This window comes from Dama dama, chromosome 24 (assembly GCF_033118175.1).
Source record: "Dama dama isolate Ldn47 chromosome 24, ASM3311817v1, whole genome shotgun sequence".
NCBI lineage: Eukaryota > Metazoa > Chordata > Mammalia > Artiodactyla > Cervidae > Dama > Dama dama.
The window spans coordinates 20,439,404-20,461,220 of record NC_083704.1 but is presented as its reverse complement, the minus strand read 5'-3'; the positions used below and the strand labels follow the sequence as shown (position 1 = coordinate 20,461,220).

Sequence of the window (21,817 nt, the reverse complement as noted above, 5' to 3'; positions counted from 1 at the left end):
TATTAATACTTCTTCAGCCTGGGCAAACCCTGCCTCAGTGGCCTTGGGAGCCGGTCACAATGGAGCGTGACCAGCCCACAGCGCCTACTATTTCCACTGTAGCCAAGTTCAAGGCCATTCCCAGCTCCCTGTGACTTTCCTGTGACCACCACACACACCTCTTCCCCTGCCCCCTCCCCTCTCTCAGAAGTCTCCTCTGACTGCTTTGGGAGGACAGTGGTACAGATGGAGTCCCAAGGTCAGGACTCATCCTGCCCCACCCGACAATAACACCAGCATTCCCAGCCTGCCTTCCTGGCTCAGCTCTGGCTGGAAAAGCTGAGGCTGGTGTTGAGAAGTGACTCACTCTGACTGCAGTGTCAGGCTGTGAAAAGTGCTCTGGGCTTGGGGAACTGGTAACTGCATTGGGATCTCTATTTCCTTCCTCCTGGGTTCGGCAAAACATCAGGTATTAAACTCTATTCTATATATAACCACCACAGCATCAACAACAATACCCACCACTCACATAGCACTTACCATGGGCCAATTCATTAATTCATTTCAGCCTTGCAACACCACTCTGATACTACTGCTATCTCTATTTTGCCTGTGAGGAAACTGAGGGAACATGCCCGAGGCCACATGGCTAGAAAGTAGGGGAGGGGGGATTTGAACCCAGGCCCAGAGTCTGGGCTAGCTCATTAAAAGACAGGGGTGAAGGCTGGGGATTAGAGATGGGAAAGTGACAGGAGACCACACTGCCATGGCTCAGGACGCCTGAATGGAAGGCTGCTTGTGGGGCTGATGGTATGTGAATGAAAAACAGGAAAAGGAACTAGGAGCCACATAAGGACAAGAGGAAAAAGGTCCAGGGCCATGGGAATGGCACGCAGGGACAGAATTCAGGAAAGACCAGCTCAGGGGGTGGGGTAGGTCTCTGTTCCACTGCAGTGTGGGATGCCTTTGGGCTTAAACCTTCAGGCCCTGCAGCCACAAGACAAAGTCAGGGCTTTATCCAGAGCCCTTGAATTCCACGAGGCTGTTTTCTCATCATAAAACAAATAAGACTTATGGCAAAGGATTCTGTGGGATTAAATGTGGTACAGCTATTACAGCACCTAACACCATGGACGCCTGACAGTGTGCTAGGCGTAGGAACAAGGAGCTTCACATACTTTAACTTATATAATCCTAATATTTACCATATAGAAATTAAACATGATTATTAGTCCCGTTTATTATTAGTCCTGTTTATTAGTCCTGTGAATACTGAGGCACAGAGACTAGGGAACTGGCCCAAGAGCAAGTGAGTGGTACACCAGAAACTAAAATCCAAAATTCATGCCTGCTTTTTTGGATCATGCAGCATGGCTTAGTTCCCTGACCACGGCTGAACCCATGCCCTTGGCAGTAAAGGTGCAGAGTCTTAACCACTGGACTGCCAGAGAATTCGCCAGAGTCCATATTTCTAAAACCCCAAATTACATTCCCTCTCAAAGAAAATAACAAGCGAATTGCAGATCCATCCACCCCCAATTTCATCATCAAGTTTTATGTATGTTACGATACACACTACTCTCATAAAGACTTTTTGAGACAAGTACTATTATTATTTCCATTTTACAAATGATGAACTGAGGCTCAGGGAGGGGGAGTAACAATTGCAAGGACCAACAGCAAGTATACCCCAGGACTAGCAATCAAGTCCCAGCAGTCCGCTAGAGATCTAGAGCCTTGTCGGGGGAGCTCTCAGCCTGCCTCTCCCCGAGGTCACTCATGCCCATTACATCTTCCTGGGCAGTGAGCCTGCTGCTCTCAGAATAGCTGGACGGCAGGGCCTGTTGCCTTCTGAGCACAGTGGCCAGGAAAGCCTTGAGGTACTGGCGGAAGCGGCGGCTGGAGAAGGCGTAGAGGACGGGGGTGAAGCAGCAGTGCAGGAAGGCGACGCTCTCCGTCACCTGCAGTGCATAGTCCAGGCGCTGGCTGAGCCCGCAGTCCCCAAAGACCTGCAGGTCCAGCAGCGAGTGCAGAAACAAGGTGAGGTTGTATGGGAACCACAGCACAAAGAAGGCCACCACCAGGGCTATGGCCATCCTCAGGGCCCGGCTCTGGCCCGGGGGCCTCAGGCTGACCAGCACAGAGCCAATGCGGGAGTAGAAGAAGATCATGGCAAGGAGGGGGAGGAGGAACCCCAGGAGGTTCTGCTGGAAGCGCAGGAAGAGCTTCCAGACGGTCCCATGTCCCCCATAATCCGCATAGCAGTCCCACACGCCGGGGGAGTTCTCATGCGTCCTCACAAAGACCATGTCAGGAATGGAGACAGCCAGGGCCACAGCCCACACAGTGGCTGCAAGCAGCAGGCTCTTGGCTCGGGTCCTCAGTCGGTGGTAGGGCCGAGCGCAGACAATCTCCAGGTACTTGTCCAGGCTCATGCAGCTGATGAAGAAGATGCCACTGTAGAAGTTCATGGTATAGAGGGTGCTCACCGCCTTGCATAAGAAGCTCCCAAAGACCCAATGCCACGCCACAGAGATGCCCCAGAAGGGCAGCGTCACCACAAACAGGAGGTTGGAGATGGCCAGGTTCAGCAGATAGGTCTCGGTCATCCGTCTTCGAGGCACAAACCGGAGCAAGACCGCTAGGAGGAGGAGGTTCCCAACCAGGCCCAGCACAAAGATCAGGCTGTAGAAGAGAGGCAGAAAGACTCTGCCGAATGACAGCACCTCGTCCTTTCTGCACACCATGAAGATCAGGTCCTCCAGGTAGTACTCATAGTCATAGAAGGAGCTGCTGTTCTCGGAACTGGCCACCTTGGTGGTGGGCGGCAGAGGGGAGGCGGTGGTGGCCATGGCGGGAGGATGCACCCAGTCCTGGAGCTCTGCGGGCCAGAGAGCAGTGTGAGCCACAGGAGACGGATCCAGGCCTTCCCGCCCTCTCCAAACCCACTGCAGCCCCTTTTCTGGGGTGTCCAATGGACTCTCCACACTTACACCGGTACCTGGAGGCTAGGGACTCGGAGTACAAGTGCGGGCAGCCCAAGGCTACCACGTGATAGTGAGGTCATCTTGGGTAGGTGACGTAACCTCAGCTGTTCTCACAGTATTCACTTCTCTTCTTTATTTTGTCCCTCATCATTTATAAAGACTGAGAAGGTCATTTCTGTCTTCTTTATTCCTGAGGGATACCGATTCACCTGGGCTTCCCAGGTGGCACAAGTGGTAAGGAACCCACCTGCCAATGCAGGTAGATGTAAGAGACATGAGTTCGATCCCTGGGTTGGGACGATCCCCTGGAGGAGGGCATGGCAATATTCTTTCCTGGAGAATCCCATGGACAGAGAAGCCTGGCAGCTTGAGACCATAGGGTTGCACAGAGTCGGACACAACTAAAGCAACTTAGCACACATCAATTCACCTATTTATTAAATCTGTATGCCCTTCCTCATGTGTGGCTTAAAATTCTTCTTCTTTGTGTGACTTATAATTTTGTTTTCACTTTCAGGTCACACTGCATGGCATGGGAGATCTCAGTTCCTTGACCAGAGACTGAACCCACACCCTCGTAATAGAAGCACAGAGTCTTAAATTCTGGACTACTAGGGAAGTCCCAGTGTTTTTTTAAAAGAGGCTCTCTTCAATGGGGCTTGCTTCTTCTGTAAATAGCTGGTGTGCCCACTCTGGCTTTGAGCTCTCTTTACTTCTGTCACTTGAGGATTTCCCTTGCTTTGATTATTTTTAAAGTATTTTTGGGAGAACAAGATGGCAGAGGAGTAGGTAGACGTGGAGTACATCTCTCTCCACGGATTCATCAGGAATACACCTTTAGACACAGAAGATCTTGCAGAACGCCAGCTGAGAGCGGACAGGAGTACCTGACCACTGGAAGAGAATATATAGAACCACGCAAAACTCAGTAGGATGAAGGAAGTAGGGGGAAAAAGAGGAGTGTGAGCAGGACTGGACCTGCACCTGGGAGGTGGAGGAACTGAAATAGGGGTCAGAGTTCACATTGGGGCAACTGTTTAGGACACAGGAGAAGCATTTGAGGCTGCTGGAGAGTGAAGCTGCTGAGCTATGACAGTGTGAACAGAATGAGAATCACACAGACGATCCTTGCTGCAGCATCAGTGGTGGGGGCATAGACTTGGATTACTGTGATGCTGAATGGTTTTGCCTTGGAAATGAACAGAGATCATTCTGTCATATTTGAGATTGCACCCAAGTACTGGATTTTGGACTATTTTGTTGACTATGAGGGCTACTCCATTTCTCCTATGGGATTCTTGGCCACAGTGGTACATATAATGGTTATATGAATTAAATCCACCCATTCCTGTCCATTTTAGTTCATGGATTCCTAAGATACCGATGTTTACTCTTGCCATCTCCTGCTTGACCATGTCCAATTTACCTTGATTCATGGACCTAACATTCCAGGTTCCTATGCAATACTGTTCTTTACAGCATCGGATTTTACTTTCATCATCAGACACATCCACAGCAGAGCATCAGTTTCAGCTTTGGCCCAGCCACTTCATTCTTTCAGGAGCTATTAGTAGCTGTTCTCCACTCTTCCCCAGTAGCATATTGAACACCTTCCAATCTGGGCGGGGGGCTCATCTTTTGGGGTCATATCTTTCTGCCTTTTAAACATTTCATGGAGTTCTCTTGGCTAGTATACTGGAGCGGTTCACCATTCCCCGCTCCAGTAGATCCCATTTTGTCGGAACTCTCCACTATGATCCAGCTGTCTTGGGTGGCCCTACATGGCAAGGCTGATAGCTTCATTGAGTTACACAAGCCCCTTCACCATGACAAAGCAGTGAACCATGAAGGAGAGATCTAGAAGACCTCAAAACTAACACCAAAAAAAAAAAAAAAAGATGTCCTATTCAACATACGGGATTGGGATGCAAAAGCAGGATATCAAGAGATACCTAGAGTAACAGGCAAATTTGACCTTGGAGAACAAAATGAAGCAGGGCAAAGGCTAACAGAATTCTCCCAAGACAGTGCACTGGTCATAGCAAATACCCTTTTTCAACAACATAATGGATGACTTTACACATGGACGTTACCAAATGGTCAATATCGAAATGTCTTTTGGTATTTGGTCAAAACCAAAGAATGATTACGTTCTCTGCAGCCGAAGATGGAGAAGCTGTATACAGTTAGCAAAACAAGACCTGGAGCTGACTGTGGCTCAGATCATCAGTTCCTCATAGCAAAATTCAGGCTTAAACTAAAGAAAGCAGGGAAAACCACTAAGCCAGTCAGGTACAACTTAAATTCCCTATGAATATACAGTGGAGGTGACGAATTCAAGGTTTTAGATCTAGTAAACAAAGTGCCTGAAGAACTATGGACAGAGGTCCATAATATTGTACAGGAGGCAGCAAACAAAGCCATCCCAAATAAAGAGAAATGCAAGAAGGTAAAGTGGTTGTCTGAGAAGGCTTTACAGATAGCTGACAAAAGAAGAGAAGTGAAAAGCAAGGGAGAAAGGGAAAGGTACACCCAACTAAATGCAGAGTTCCAGAGAATAGGAAGGAGAGGCAAGAAGGCCTTCTTCAATGAACAATGCAAAGAAATAGAGGAAAACAGCAGAAAGGATAAGACTAGAGATCTCTTCAAGAAAATTGGGAATATCAAAGGAAAATTTCATCCAAAGATGGGCACAATAAATGGCAGAAACAGTAGAAAAAACCTAACAGAAGCAGAAAAGATCAAGAAGAAATGGAAAGAAGAGCTGTACAGAAAAGATGTTAATGACCGGGATAACCACAGTGGAGTAGTCTCTCACTCAGAGCCAGACATTCTGGAGTATGAAATCAAGTGGGCCTTAGGAAGCACTGCTATCAATAAAGCTAGTGTAGGTGACAGAATTCCAGCAGAGCTATTTAAAACCCTAAAAGATGACGCTATCAAAGTGTTGCACTCAATATTTCAGCAAATTTGGAAAACCCAGCAGTGGCCACAGGACTGGAAAAGGTTAATCCTCATCCCAAATTCCAAGAAGGGCAGTACTAAAGAAAGTTCAAACCACTGGACAATTGAACTCATCTCCCATGCTAATAAGGTTATGCTCAAAATCCTCCAAGTTAGGCTACAATAGTACATGAACCAAGAACTTCCAGATGTTCAAGCTGGGTTTAGAAAAGGCAGAGGAACCAGAGATCAAATTGCCAATATTTGCTGGATCATAGACAAAGCAAGGGAATTCCAGAAAAACATCTCTGTTTCACTGACTATGCTAAAGCCTTTGACTGTGTGGATCATAACAAACTGTGGAAAAATCTTGAAGAGATGGGAATACCAGAACACCTTACCTGTTTCCTGAGAAATCTGTATGCGGGTCAAGAAGCATCAGTTAGAACCCTGTATGGAACAACTGGCTGGTTCAGGATTGAGAAAGGAGTACAACAAGACTGTTTATTGTCACCCTGTTTATTTAACTTAAAATGCTGAGTGCATCAGGTAACATTCCCAAGGACACACAGCAAGTGTACTGCAGGATTAGAAATCAAGTCCCGGCAGCTGGCTCTAGATCTGGAGCCTCGAACCATGCAGTGGGAGCTGCTGTGAGCCCTCTCACACTCACAAAATTGACAGTTGCCCCCTGCATGGCCCCCCTTGAGAAGCATGGCATTTGGATTCACAGCAATGTATAAAACACAATGAAAACAATACAAACCAGTCCTGACAGTTATGGGAAGCTTTCTTATACCCCAGTGCTTGCAGGTCTTCCTGGCTTCCCTGTGAGGAGGGGAGCAGGTATGCCCTCCCTGGTTTCACAGGAAGCCCAGGGCCATACCACAAGCCAGGCAGAGTTGACACTAGAGTCCTGATCACTGGCTGAGTCCTGGACCACTGCACACACGATCCCTCTTTGCTTTTTTAATATGCATTCTTCCTGATTACCAGAGTAATATATGCTTAATGTAAAACGTGAACATAGAAGAAAAAATAGAAAAGGACCTAAAAATCCCTAATCCTACCCTCCCCCCTCCAAAGTAACCCTTGGGAAGATGCTGGTATATCTTTTCTTTTCCATGCCCAGAGTCCCCATGTGCCGCACTGATCTTTCCTCGGTGTGTGAGTCACCTGCTGGCTTCCTGGCCAGAAGAAAGTGGCCTTGCCCAGTCCCCATGGAGGAGGGGGCCCCTTGCAGCCACCTGATAGACATGCCATCTCCTGCTCCCTGGGATCCGTGAGGCCCACCCACTCCCCATGCTCCCTGGGACCCCACATTACTCAATGTTTCCTGGCTCTTATCAGGAAACAGGGATGTTTGTGACATTGATGAAATCACAAAAACCCCTTCACCCAAAGTTTCCTTCAATTAATAAAAACTAGGTAATTTTAGAACCCGGCTCTTCAAGGAGCTGCTGTGGAAGATTTTCACATCTTTCCTGAATCATTTTTGTTCCCCCCTCCTTTTTTTTTTGTTTTTTGCTTCTCTTGTTGCCTGAACTTTCACCACTTGAGCTCCCTGTTAGCATTTCAGCATTATGCTGGGGTCAAAATGAAATGCCCACCCCACTGCCACTACCCCCAGGGAGAGTGGTATACTCAGCATGGTGCAGCATGGAGGAACAAACTACAGGCTGACTCACTTCATGGCTGAGCATCCCTGAGTGAATTACTTAACCTCTCTGAGCCTTAGTCTTCTCAACTCTAAAATGCTTCCCTGGTGGTGTTTCTATAATATTAATTAATAATTAAATAAGTGCCTGGCAAATGACTACTGGTTTCCCCTCCAGACCCTAAAATGACACTTAGCTCAAGTTGGGATGGATAAACGGATATCCTGCGACTGTTTGGGACAGATGGAGGGGTTGAGATCTTGGCAGGTTTGGGGATAAAAAGAGAGGATGTCGACTTTTAAGAAGAGAGTGTGGATGTGTGCTGGGAACCTCAGCCCTGGGAGAGGGGCCCCTTAGAGGCTATCTCATCTTTCCCCATCATAGTACAGCCCAGAGAGGAAAGGGAACAGCTGAGGTTACCCAGCCTCATCTGGTACCAACCCTCAGGGATTTCCCAAACCCACAAAGCAGAGCCTCAGAGCCAGAGTCAAGGGTGTAAGGGGCCAGCAGGCCGCCTTCCTCCCCGGCTGCCTGGGCCACTGCTCCAACAGCCGTCCTAGAGAGAGAGTGCCACGCTCACCCTACTTAGCTCCTGTCTCTCCCCACACCTGTCCCCTCTCCCACCACAGGATCTGGTCTCTCCCTGTGGCCCCTGCATAGGGCCCCCCACCCCATTCCCAGAGTGGCTGACACCTACCAGAGCCAGACCCACTTGCCTGGGGACATCCACCTCGCACTCAGGAGGAGAGCAGTAGCGTCTGTGTCCCTCTTCCTCTGGGAAGCGCAGAGGGAGTGACTCTTCTCTATAAGCTCTTCCCCTCCCCAGCCGGCTTCCTGCCTGCATCCTCTTTGCAGCCTGCCCCAGCCCCACCTCGGCTGCACACTGAACTTGAGTCAAGCTCAAATGACCGCCTTGTTGAAAGAACACCACCCCCAAAGATACACTAATTACTTTAGAAAACATGTGTCCCCAATCACACTTCTCTGGAACCATTCTCCTGTAGCTGAGCAAAGGACACGAAACGCCTCAGTCCAGGCGTCCAGGCTTTCACTTACTCTTTCCCCTATCTTAAGTAGCCTTCCCAGCCACCAGCTTCATCGGTCCTGGATTCTGCGCCCCCCGCCGCTCCCCGGCCCACCACCCAACTCTCCTCCTCTGACGGTAACTCCGCACAATCAGAGCTGTGTCTGGCTCACCCGCAGTGACATCAATTCTCTCATCTACTAGATTTCTCAGGCCAACTCCCCTCTTTCCCCTTCCCTGCTCCCCCCGCCAGTCCCATCACAGCATGAATCTCTTCAGAGCTAGCTGTCTGTTCACATGTCTGCTCAAGGACCATCTGTGACCCACCAGGCTGAGCCCAGGGCCAGGCAAGACCAGACCGAATGAACGAATACATGTATGGAACACATTGCCTGTCATGCGCTCGGCAGTATGAGGGTACCTGTCCGCCAGGATGGCACCTGTGGTCCACTGTGAGTCTCGGCTGCCTTCATCTCCAACCCCACGGCCAGCCTGACACACAGCAGATGCTTGGTGAATGCCCACTGCCCCTATCTGAACCGAGCAGTTAACAGAATAATGGCAGGTGGTTACAGGCACTGGCGATAGGGTCACACAGGGCTGGGCTTGAATCTGGCTCTGTACGGGCTGTGTGACCTAGAGAATGTAGCCTCACCTCTCTGAGCCTTGCTTTTCAGATCTTTTGGGGAGGTGGGGTTGGTGTCTCCCTCAGACAGGCATGAGAACTAAATGTCCCCAGAGAGGTGGACAAAGACAGACATTTGCCTTTCTCTGGGGTCCACAGGCCACAGGAGGCCGAGCCTGTGATGGGTTCCACTCCCAACAGTGGGGAGCAAGGGACCTTCCTCGTGGGTTTCTAAGTCTCTCTGGGGCAAATGTTAATTACCAATAGGGAGAATAAGGCCACAGAGTCCTGGTTCCATCTAGGGGAACAGCTAAGTTCTAGAACTTGGGCTTCTTCCTTACCACCCCCTTTTTAATTTTTAAAAATTTTTAAATTAAATTTATTTTAATTTTTTAATTTAAAATAAATTTTAGACTTGTAAAAACTGTGCGTAGAATTCTTGTTAACATATTACATAACCATAACACAATGATCTGAACCATGAAATTGACATCGACATAATATCATTAACTGGACTTCCCTAGTAGCTCAGCGGTAAAGAATCCACCTGCCAATGCAGAAGACTTGGGTTCAGTCCCTGGGTCAGGAAGACCCCCTGGAGAAGTAAATGGCAACCCACTCCAGTATTCTTTTTTTTTTTTTAATTAATTAATTAATTTATTTTTTCAGTGGGTTTTGTCATACATTGACATGAATCAGCAATAGATTTACATGTCCACTCCAGTATTCTTGCCTGGAGAACCCCATGGACATAGGAGCCTGGCAGGCTACAGTCCAAGGGGTCATACTTCAACAAATCCACAGATCTACTCGAATGTCACCACCTGTCCCACGAGTGTCCTCTCTGGTCCTCGATCCTAAGTAGAACCCCATCCTGCATTTGGCGGTGGTGCCTCCGTGGTCTCTCCACTCTGGGACAGTTCCTCAGCCTTGCTTTGTCTTTCATGACCTTCACCATTTTGAAGAGAACTGTAGAATGAACCTAAATTTTGGTTTGATGCTTCTTCATGATTAGATTGAGGCTATGCATTTTGAGTAGGAACATGTGTGCCAGAGAAGCGATGTGTCCTTCTCACTACATGATACCAGAGGTAACTGATTTCAATATGGCTCATTACTGACCATGCTAACTTTGGTCACTGGGTAAGCTGATGTCTGCCAGGTTTTTCCTCAGTGAAATTACAGTGAAATTAACCCTTTGTAATTAATAAGCATCTTCTGGGGAGGTATTTTGAAACTATGTAAATATCTTGTATCTTCTTATACTTTCATTACTAGTTTTAGCACCCATCAAATGATGCTTTCTGACAACAGTTATTACGGTGGTGTTTGACAAATGGTGGTTTTCTATTTCCATCATTCTTTCTACATTTATTAACTGGAATTTTACCATTAGGAGTTGGTCCTTTGTCCTATTTATTTATATATATCGGTGTGAACTTCCAGATGTTCAGGCTGGTTTTAGAAAAGGCAGAGGAACCAGAGATCAAATTGCCAACATCCATTGGATCATCAAAAAAGCAAGAGAGTTCCAGAAAAAAAAATCTATTTCTATTGACTATGCCAAAGCCTTTGACTGTGTGGGTCACAATAAACTGTGGAAAATTCTGAAAGAGATGGGAATACCAGACCACCTGACCTGCCTCTTGAGAAACCAACCTGTATGCAGGTCAGGAAGCAACAGTTAGAACTGGACATGGAAAAATAGACTGGTTCCAAATAGGAAAAGGAGTATGTCAAGGCTGTATATTGCCACCCTGCTTATTTAACTTATATGCAGAGTACCTCATGAGAAACGCTGGGCTAGAGGAAGCACCAAGCTGGAATCAAGATTGCTGGGAGAAATATCAATAACCTCAGATATGCAGATGACACCACCCTTATGGCAGAAAGTGAAGAAGAACTAAAGAGCCTCTTGATAGAAGTGAAAGAGGAGACTGAAAAAGTTGGCTTAAAGCTCAACATTCAGAAAACTAAGATCATGGCATCCGGTCCCATCACTTCATGGCAGATGGATGGGGAAACAGTGGAAACAGTGGCTGACTTTTATTTTTCTGGGCTCCAAAATCACTGCAGATGGTGACTGCAGCAATGAAATTAAAAGACTCTTACTCCTTGGAAGAAAGTTATGACCAACCTAGACAGAATATTAAAAAGCAGAGACATTACTTGGCCAACAAAGGTCCATCTAGTCAAGGCTATGGTTTTTCCAATAGTCATGCATGGATGTGAGAGTTGGACTGTGAAGAAAGCTGAGCACCAAAGAATTGATGCTTTTGAACTGTGGTGTTGGAGAAGACTCTTGAGAGTCCCTTGGATAGCAAGGAGATCCAACCAGTCCATCCTAAAGGAGATTAGTCCTGAGTGTTCATTGGAAGTACTGGTGTTGAAGCTGAAACTCCAATACTTTGGACACCTGATGCGAAGAGCTGACTCATTTGAGGGGACCCTGATGCTGGGAAAGATTGAGGGCAGGTGGAGAAGGGGACAACAGAGGATGAGATGGCTGGATGGCATCACCAACTCAATGGACATTGGTTTGGGTGGACTCCAGGAGTTGGTAATGGACAGGGAGGCCTGGCGTGCTGCGGTTCATGGGGTTGCAAAGAGTCGGACACGACTGAGTGACTGAACTGAACTGAGAGACTCATGAGTATTACTTTCATTTCATTTTTTATGTTCTTTTGAAATATTTCAAACCATCTGCTTCCTGCTGACTTGACTTTCCAGCCACAGTCCATCATGGTGGGCAGGACAGGTTACTGGGGCAGCTGTCTTTACATGAGTGGCCAGGTTTCCCTAAAATTCACTCAGGCATCTTCCCAGTAAGAGCTGGGCCTTTTCCTGGAATAGGCAGGTTCCAGTCAGAGGAAGTCAGTCATGGGCTCCAATGCCAGGAAGGGCTGACCAGGTAGGTCCACATCCTTCCACTGCTTTCCAGTCCATCATCCTGCTCTCCACCCCAATCCTGACCTCGCCCATGGCAGTACCAGCCAACCTCATGCCCTGAGCTTTTCATTCCTGACTCCCCTTTCTCTGCTCTGCTGAAGGGACAGTTGCTGAAAAGCCCGGGTGGCAGACAGCTGGGCAACATTTACCCAGATTCATAAAGAGGAATTGCGCTCCACCAAAGACATAGCTGCCAGCTGTCCTCCACCAGCTCCAAGGGCATTGAGCACAGCGCTGCAGCAAGAGAAACTGGCCAGGGAACAGCGGGACTGGCCCGAGTCCGAGGGAGCTGAGGGAGACGGGGGGCTCTGAACTCATTCTCTTTGCTCTCTTTAATAAGACTGTCTGACCTGTAGGAGTGGACTCAGTCTCTGAAGCCAGACAGCCAGGATGCTCACAGGCCTCTCCCACAGGGCACAGTGCCCTTGAACTACAGGCCTGTGACTTGACAATCTTTACTATTCCAACACATTCCTAACTCACTGAACACATTTCCTAACTACAGTGAAAAGTGGCATCGCATTTTCAAAACACCTGCTTCTCTCTTCAGCCGAGCATGGGCTGTGAATCTGCCAAGCTTCTGCATGCAACCTGTCCTCCATGAGCCAGTTGAAGGCTGTCTCCCCCGCCATGAGCCTCCCCAAGTCCCTCCAGCCCACCCTGATGCCTGGCTCTGAGCCTCTGCACACAGAGTACTCAGCGCTACCCACACTACACAGGAACGGGAGAGGCAGCTGGTTAACTTGTTGATGGAGTCTAGCCAAACTTGACAAACTGGATTTTAGAGGGAGAAGCCCTGGTTTGGCCCAGCCTCAGCCTCTGTCTCACTTGCCGTATCTCTTTCTCTGTAATCCTTGGGCAAAGCTCACCCCATTCTGGGCTGGGCCCACGAGAGCATTAGTTGGTCCAACTCCAGGGTTTTAGAGTTGGAAATCCTAAAGCACAGATTTGCTGCCCAATTCAGAAGTTCTATAGGTGCCTATGTCGAGTCACTGATTAAATGTTGTGACAAATCTCAGAGCAGCTTCTTTCTATTATGCTCCACTGATGGCCCAGCAGGAGAGAAATGATCTTTATCTCACCTCTTGCATCTCCTCTTTCTGCACCTTCTGGCCCCCTCCAGCCACCCCAGACATGTGTGGTCTCCCCTTCCGTCTATCTGCCCAGGGTCTGGTGCTCAGGGCCTCATGAGGGGGCTGCTTCCAGTTAAGGTGGCAGAGGGTATGTCATCTTCTTACCACTCAGCAGCCCCTTGCCAGGGTACAAACATACCTGTTTGAAATCAACATATTTATTCCTTTAACACAATACCTTCAACCACATATTCCATGTTAATACAGTGGCTCTCCACATGCCTCCTCTGTGGGTTGGGCCAAGCTGAGGTTATCACACCTTTTTGCAGACACAGCTGCCAAGGCTCAGAGAAGGAAAGTCACTTGACCAGAAACCTGCAGCTGATAGGAGCCCTTGGACTTTCTGATTCCCACCCGAGTGCTCCCTTGCCCACAATGTATGAGAATACTCTGTTTAATTCTTTGCTTCTTCCTTCTCCCTCCCTTCCAACTCAGACCTAATGAGCTGCTCTAGGACAGAAATTATTTCTTACTCATCTACAAATCCCTCACGGAAAAGCCCAGCGAGGGCTTGACATGAAGTAGAACTGTAATACAAGCGTACTCGGTGAACGGATGCTTCCCAGGTGACATTAGTGGTAAAGTAAAGAACCTGCCTGCCAATGCAGGAGACGTAAGAGACCAAGTTTGATCCCTGGGTCAGGAAGATCCCCTGGAGGAGGGCATGGCAACCTATTTCAGCATCCTTGCCTGGAGAATTCCATGGACAGAGCCTGGTGGGCTATAGTCCATGGGGTCACACAGAGTCAGACACAACTGAAGCGACTTGGCATGTAGCACACGCTTCCCAGAATGACTTAAGTCCACTCCCTGGGGCTTCTCTGGAGAGTGGCTGTAGAGGGTCGGTCGGCTCTGATGACACCCATGCTCCACCAGCTGGCTCACCCTGTTGTTGGTTCTGGGACTTTGCCCATGAGAACATGACTGACACCCAGCCAGAGTGAGGTCAGGGTCAGCAACCAGCAGCAGCAGCACACACCCTCGGGTTCCAAGCAGGGATGACACTGTGTAGGGCCTGAAAACTGGTGCTCACAGCAAAGCCCGAAACCAGGTAGGAGGCAAGGATGGGCTGAGGTGCCGGCTTTCTGTGGCCAGTTCATTTCTGTGGAATTATATTCTTCCAAACATTTTTACAGTCTTGGAAACTGTGAAAGCTGTTCATCAACTGTTAAGAACTGAAAGCCTTGCCAAACACTCCTTCACCTTTTCACCCCATCTGCCCAACCCTGAGGCCCTCCCCACATGTCTGTTTCAGGCCCAGGGGGCCTGACTCTGCATTCCCACCCTCGGCCCCCAGCCAGGTACTCATGACAACTTCCTTCCAAATCCAGCTGTTTTCTCCTCACCACATGTGTTATAGTTTTATCAAGTTTATTTATTCTGGCAATTTTCATATATATACTTTAAGAAAGTGCCAGCATCTTTTCATTTCATGGCTGCAGTCACCATCTGCAGTGATTTTGGAGCCCCCAAAAATAAAGTCTGCCACTGTGTCCACTGTTTCTCCATCTATTTGCCATGAAGTGATGGGACCGGATGCCATGATCTTCATTTTTTTGAATGCTAAGCTTTAAGCCAACTTTTTCACTCTCCTCTTTCACTTTCATCAAGAGGCTTTAGTTCTTCTTCACTTTCTGCCATAAGGGTGGTGTCATCTGCATATCTGAGGTTATTGATTTTTCTCCCAGCAATCTTGATTCCAGCTTGTGCTTCATCCAGCCCGGCATTTCTCATGATGTACTCTGCATATAAGTTAAATAAGCATGGTGACAATATACAGCCTTGACGTACTCCTTTTCCTATTTGGAACCAGTCTGTTGTTCCCTGTCTGGTTCTAACTGTTGCTTCTTGACCTGCATAGAGATTTCTCAGGAGGCAGGTCAGGTGGTCTGGTATTCCCATGTCTTTCAGAATTTTCCACAGTTTATTGTGATCCACACAGTCAAAGGCTTTGGCATAGTCAATAAAGCAGAAATGGATGTTTTTCTGGAACTCTCTTGCTTTTTTGATGATCCAGAGGATGTTGGCAACTTGATCTCTGGTTCCTCTGCCTTTTCTAAAGCCAGCTTGAACTTCTGGAAGCTCACAGTTCATGGACTGTTGAAGCTGGCTTGGAGAATTTTGAGCATTACTTTACTAGCACGTGAGATGAGTCCAATTGTGCGGTAGTTTGAGCATTCTTTGGCATTGCCTTTCTTAGGGATTGGAATGAAAACTGACCTTCTCCAGTCCTGTGGCCACTGCTTAGTTTTCCAAATTTGCTGGCATATTGAGTGCAGCACTTTCACAGCATCATCTTTTAGGATTTGAAATAGCTCAGTTGGAATTCCATCACCTCCACTAGCTTTGCTCATAGTGATGCTTCCTAAGGCCCACTTGACTTTGCATTCCAGGATGTCTGGCTTTGGGTGAGTGATCACACCATCGTGATTATCTGCATCATGAAGATCTTTTTTGTATAGTTCTTCTGTGTATTCTTGCCACCTCTTCTTAATATCTTCTGCTTCTGTTAGGTCCATCCCATTTCTGTCCTTTATTGAGCCCATCTTTGCATAGAATGTTCCCTTGGTATCTCTAATTTTCTTGAAGAGATCTCTAGTCTTTCCCATTCTATTGTTTTCCTCTATTTCTTTGCACTGGTCACTGAGGAAGGCTTTCTTATCTCTCCTTGCTATTCTTTGGAACTCTGCATTCATATGGGTATAACTTTCCTTTTCTTCTTTGCTTTTTGCTTCTCTTCTTTTCACAGTTATTTGTAAAGCCTCTTCAGACAGCCATTTTGCTTTTTTGCATTTCTTTTCCTTGAAGATGGTTTTGCTTTCTGTCTCCTGTATAATGTCACGAACCTCTGTCCATAGTTCATCAGGCACTCTATTAGATCTAGTCCCTTAAATCTACTTCTCATTTCTACTGTATAATCATTAGGGATTTGATTTAGGTCATACCTGAATGGTCTAGTGGTTTTCCCTACTTTCTTCAATTTAAGTCTGAATTTGGCAATAAGGAGTTCACAATCTGAGCCACAGTCAGCTCCCTGTCTTGTTTTTGCTGACTTTATAGAGCTTCTCCATCTTTGGCTGCAAAGAATATAATCAATCTGATTTCGGTGTTGACCATCTCATGATGTCCACGTGCAGAATCTTCTCTTGTGTTGCTGGAAAAGGGTGTTTGCTATCACCAGTGGCAAAATTGTGTTACTTTGAAGCAAACACCAGACATCATAACTTGCAAGCTATAGAGAGTTGAGTATGTGCCCTTAAAAGATAATGACTTTCACCATAGTCACACCTTAAAAATTAACACCCATTCCTTAATATCAACTATCCAGTCACTGGTCTCATAAATGTCTCCCTTCACAGTTTGTTTCTTCAATTCAGATAAGGTCCACCATGGTTGGCGGTTGATGTATATTTTAAGTCTTTTTAGATGTGTAGGTTCCCTCTCCACCTCCACCTTTTTGCTTTTCCTTGCAACTTATTTCTTGAAGAACCTTGTTGTTCATCCTGTATGTAAAGTTCCTATAGCCTGGACTGTGCTGATTGCAACCTCATGGTGCTGTTTACCACGTGCCTCTGCCCTCCGTATTTCCTGCGAATTGGAAGTGAGAGGTTTCATCAGATCCAGGCTTACAGCTTCACAGGCCAGTTTGTTCTTTCCTCAGGAGGCACATATTGTGTAGCCGATGTTGTTCTGGAAAGGTGAGCAGCACTGATGCTCAATGCGCAGCCCCATTCAATCTTTGCTGCTCATGCATGGCGCTGGTGCACTAAGACTTACAGTCTCCTCCTGCATTCCTACACGGACCTCACCTTGTTCTGGCCGTCTTCCTGCTGAATGGCTTCTTAGCTCCAGGCGTTACTTGGCACTTGGCCACCAGACTCCTGTCAAGGTCACACAGTACCACGTAGAGCTGGGCCTAATAAACAGGAGACAGCACAAGTTCCACCTGAAACGACCCAGGTTGGGGGATGTTCTTGGGGGGCAGGAGGCCAAGCGATTATCATGATGATCGCCTCACAGCTCACCTCCCACAGCTGTTCACTGCCCCAGCTATTCCAGATGTGCAACTCACCCCTGTCACTTGACTTTGTCTCCTCAGAGTCACTCACGTGATTCATCTGTGATACTTCTTAGGCTTGGGGCAATGGTTGAGTTTCACACTGTCGTGTGCCTGGGCCACACTTCACCCTCTGACTAACTTCCCCACGGACACACTCCCTGCCCCACAGACACACTTCCCTCAGTAGTGAAGATCAGCTCAGTGATGTCTCTGCAACACCAGAGGCCATCTGCCTCAGGTCTCAGCCGGCAGAACCAAAGACCTGGCAGAAGCTCTGAGATGCTGCCCTGCCCTGTCTCCATCCTCACTCAGTCCCTGGGAGTAGAAGGGAATCATGTGACAACATGTATTCTTAGACCTTAGACCTTCGTTTTTGTGATGACAGATCTGTGGTCTGTGTGGCAAAGCCCTGGACTCACTCTCAGAAGAATGTTTTAAAAAACACAAAAATACCTTAAAAGTAAATTATAGCCCACAAATGGAAACAATCCTAAATGCCCTTCAGTGGAAAACTGGTTCAACTACTAGCGTATTGCCTACCATGGAATACTACTCAAGGACAAAAAGGAACAAAGTATTATCTACACAACAATTTGAATACATCTCTAGGGAATTACACAGAATGAAAACAAGTCAATCTCAAAAAGGTCACACTTTTGAAAATATGTAAACCTCAAAAGGGTAGTGATTTCATTATATAACAGTCTTGGAATGACAAAACTGTAGAGATTGGGAACAGATTAGTGGATGCCAGGCCTTAGGAAGGGAGAGGGAGGCAAGAGTCAGCCTATGAAAGAACAGCATGAGGGGTCCTTGTGGTGATGGAGTTGATGGCAGTCACACAAATCTACACATGTGATAAACTGCATAGAACATAATACACCCCCACACACACACATACACGAGTGCATATAAAACTGACGAATAAGGTTATGTGAGTGGCTATAACAATGTTACTTTGCTAGTTGTGGCAATGTACTATAATTTTGCAAGAGGTTCAATTCAGTTCAGTCGCTCAGTCGTGTCCGACTCTTTGCAACCCCACGGACGGCAGCACAGCAGGCTTCCCTGTCTGCCGGGGTCCAGCCCCAGCAGGATCCAGGGGAACCCTCAGGATGAACAGCGTCGGCGAGAGAGAGACACGTAGGACCAGCCTTGATAGGGCCAAGTCTGCTAGGAGGAGTGGGAGAGAGAGAGAAAGAGAAAGACCAGAGCAGGATATGCGGCAGAGTCTGGCAGTTGCTTTATTTTTCACCATCGCCTTTATACCCTAAGTTGGTACATTTCTAAGGGGCAGATAAGCATACAGACTTAGTTTAATATTATATCAGCTTGTCCTTCATGAAACCAGGTGTGCTCTGTATATTTTTTGTTTATGAGAGTCTTTTCCCATAGATTTTTTGTACATTATCTTCTGGCCTCGAGCTTAGCAGAAAACAGAAAAGTGGCAGTCTCATGGTACAGCAGGTTGCAACATAATAGAAATACAATCCTTTTAACATAAAAGTCAGTCTTTGTGCAGAAATTCTCAGCTAAATTTATCTAAAAAGTTTAACACACAACGACTCTGTGGCTCTGGTGAGGCAGCCCCTGTTTAGCACTCTTGGTTAAAATTATCAATTATCTTATTGTTTTTACACTAGGGCTAAACTCTTATTTTTCTAGATCTCCAACTATATCAACAATAGCCTCCACTGCATAACCTCAGCACATTAACATCAATCAAACGTTGATCCAATAACCACTTTTAAAACAATATGTTTTGTATTTTTTAATAGGGTTTCCTCACACCCCAAAGGCCTCTGTGCCCATTAGGGCCTTTTTAATGGTTAATCTCTATGTATAATATATTTCGGCTTTCAGGCCTGTTGATAATTTATGGCTTGCACCTTGTGCAACTTTAAGCAACTTCAGTAGCTGACCTTGTCTTTTTTGTGGTTAATCTATTTTGTTTCTATTAGGTGTCATCTCCAAGGGAACTAGATAGGATTACATTTTTTACAGAACAGAAATGCAAAGGATTGCAAAAACAGCAGATATGGCACAAAACAGGCTCTTAGTCCAAAAGTTAATTACCTGCAAGAAGTCACCAGCTAATCTCTATCTAAACTATTTTTTATTAGGCACATTTGTGGCTATAATATTTGTGGGGCTTTTCTCACCCCGCAGAGGGACCTATGCTTAATAGTTTCTTTTGTTAGCGTACTGTGCTTAGGATGTTTAGAATAATCATGGGCATTTTGTGCAATGAGAGCACATATTTATCAAAAACAAGCCAGAATGCCAGCAAAAGGGTTTGAATTGAAGCATTTCCTTCATCCCTGGCCCCTTCATAGGGTACCAGCGTCCAGGAGATTAATTAATTAGCTTTTAAGCTGGTCTTTTTATTCAGTGAAAGAGGAGCAGGAGAGCTCTCGGCAGGCAACACTGGAATCTGCAGCAGGGCAAACATGAACAACAGCAGAAAAGGGGGGAAGATATAGGGTAGGGTAGAGGCCGAGGCCAACCTGGAGGGTCCCTTATCCTAGACGGCCTTGCCTGTCAGGTATTTTCCTCATGACCTCGTCATGGATGGGATCCCGGACGGCCTTGCCTGCCTGTATCTTCATGACCTTGTCACGGGCGGGACCTCCCATAATGGCTCCTGACACCTGTCCAACACCAATTCCTGGAGTTCACTCAAACTCATGTCCGTCGAGCTGGTGATGCCATCCAACCATCTCATCCTCTGTCGTCCCCTTCTCCTCCTGCCTTAAATCTTTCCTAAGATCAGGGTCTTAACCAAGGAGTCAGTTCTTCACATCAGCTGGCCAAAGTACTGGAGTTTCAGCATTAGTATCAGTCCTTCCAAGGAATATTCAGGATTGATCTCCTTTAGGATGGACTGGTTAGATCTCCTTGCAGTTCAAGGGACTCTCAAGAATCTTCTCCAACACCACAGTTCAAAAGCATCAGTTCTTCGGTACTCAACTTTCTTTATATCCCAACTCTCACATCTATACATGACTACTGGAAAAACCAGAGCTTTGACTAGATGGACCTTTGTTGGCAAAGTAATGTCTCTGCTTTTTAATATGCTGTCTAGGTTGGTCATAGATTTTCTTCCAAGGAGCAAGTGTCTTAATCTCATGGCTGCAGTCACTGTCTGCAGTGATTCTGGAGCCCTCTCACTGTTTCCATTGTTTCCCCATCTATTTGCCATGAAGTGATGGGACTGGATGCCATGATCTTCATTTTTTGAATGGTAAACTTTAAGCCAGCTTTTTCACTCTCCTCTTTCACTTTCATCAAGAGGCTCTTTCGCTCTTCTTCGCTTTCTGCCATAAGGGTGGTATCATCTGTGTATCTGACGTTACTGATATTTCTCCCAGCAATCTTGATTCCAATTTGCGCTTCATCCAGCCCAGTGTTTCTCATGATATACTCTGCATATAAGTTAAATAAGCACGGTGACAATATACAGCCTTGATGTACTCCTTTCCCGATTTGGAACCAGTCTGTTGTTCCATGTCTGGTTCTAACTGTTGCTTCTTGACCTGCATAGAGATTTCTCAGGAGGCAGGTCAGGTAGTCTGGTATTTCCATGTCTTGACGAATTTTCCAGTTTGTTGTGATCTATACAAAGGCTTTAGCATAATCAATAAAGCAGAAGTAGATGTTTTTCTGGTATTCTCTTGCTTTTTTGTTGGCAATTTGATCTCTGATTCCTCTGCCTTTTCTAAATCCAGCTTGAGCATCTGGAAGTTCACAGTTCATGGACTGTTGAAGACTGACCTGGAGAATTTTGAGCATTACTTTACTAGCGTGTGAGGTGAATGCAATTGTGCGGTAGTTTGAGCATTCTTTGGCATTGCCTTTCCTAGGGATTGGAATGAAAACTGACCTTTTCCAGTCTTGTGGTCACTGCTGAGTTTTCCAAATTTGCTGACATATTAAGTGTAGCACTTTCACAACATCACCTTTTAGGATTTGAAATAGCTCAACTGGAATTTCATCACCTCCACTAGCTTTGCTTCCTATCCACTAGTGATGCTTCCTAAGGCCCACTTGACTTCACATTCCAGGATGTCTGGCTTTGGGTGAGTGATCACACCATCGTGGTTGTCTGGGTCCTGAAGATCTTTCTTGTACAGTTCCTCTGTGTATTCTTGCCACCTCTTCTTAATATCTTCTGCTTCTGTTAGGTCCATCCCATTTCTGTCCTTTATTGAGCCCATCTTTGCATAGAATGTTCCCTTGGTATCTCTAATTTTCTTGAAGAGATCTCTAGTCTTTCCCATTCTATTGTTTTCCTCTATTTCTTTACACTGATCATTGAGGAAGGCTTTCTTATCTCTCCTTGCTATTCTTTGGAACTCTGCATTTAAATGGGTATATCTTTCTTTTCCTCCTTTGTCTTTAGCATCTCTTTTCTCAGCTCTTCGTAAGGTCTCCTCAGACAACCATTTTGCCTTTTTGC

At 46.5% G+C, this 21,817-nt stretch overlaps 2 protein-coding genes across 3 annotated transcripts in view; both read right to left on the bottom strand.

Annotated features, from left to right (window-relative positions):
* GASK1A (golgi associated kinase 1A) overlaps nt 1-21,817 on the bottom strand; it is a 152,165-nt gene that overhangs the window by 107,307 nt on the left and 23,041 nt on the right. The window lies entirely within an intron of this gene.
* ACKR2 (atypical chemokine receptor 2) lies at nt 1,568-8,385 on the bottom strand. 2 transcript variants are annotated; one of them, XM_061127902.1, is made up of 2 exons: nt 8,284-8,385; nt 1,568-2,860 (listed from the first exon to the last, which is right to left on the bottom strand). In XM_061127902.1, exons 1-2 carry the CDS (start codon nt 8,291-8,293, stop codon nt 1,701-1,703), a joined length of 1,170 nt encoding a protein of 389 aa, XP_060983885.1. In that variant the 5' UTR covers nt 8,294-8,385; the 3' UTR covers nt 1,568-1,700. The 2 variants fall into 2 exon arrangements, with proteins under 2 accessions (XP_060983885.1, XP_060983886.1); XM_061127903.1 differs by having other exon boundaries at nt 8,265-8,343.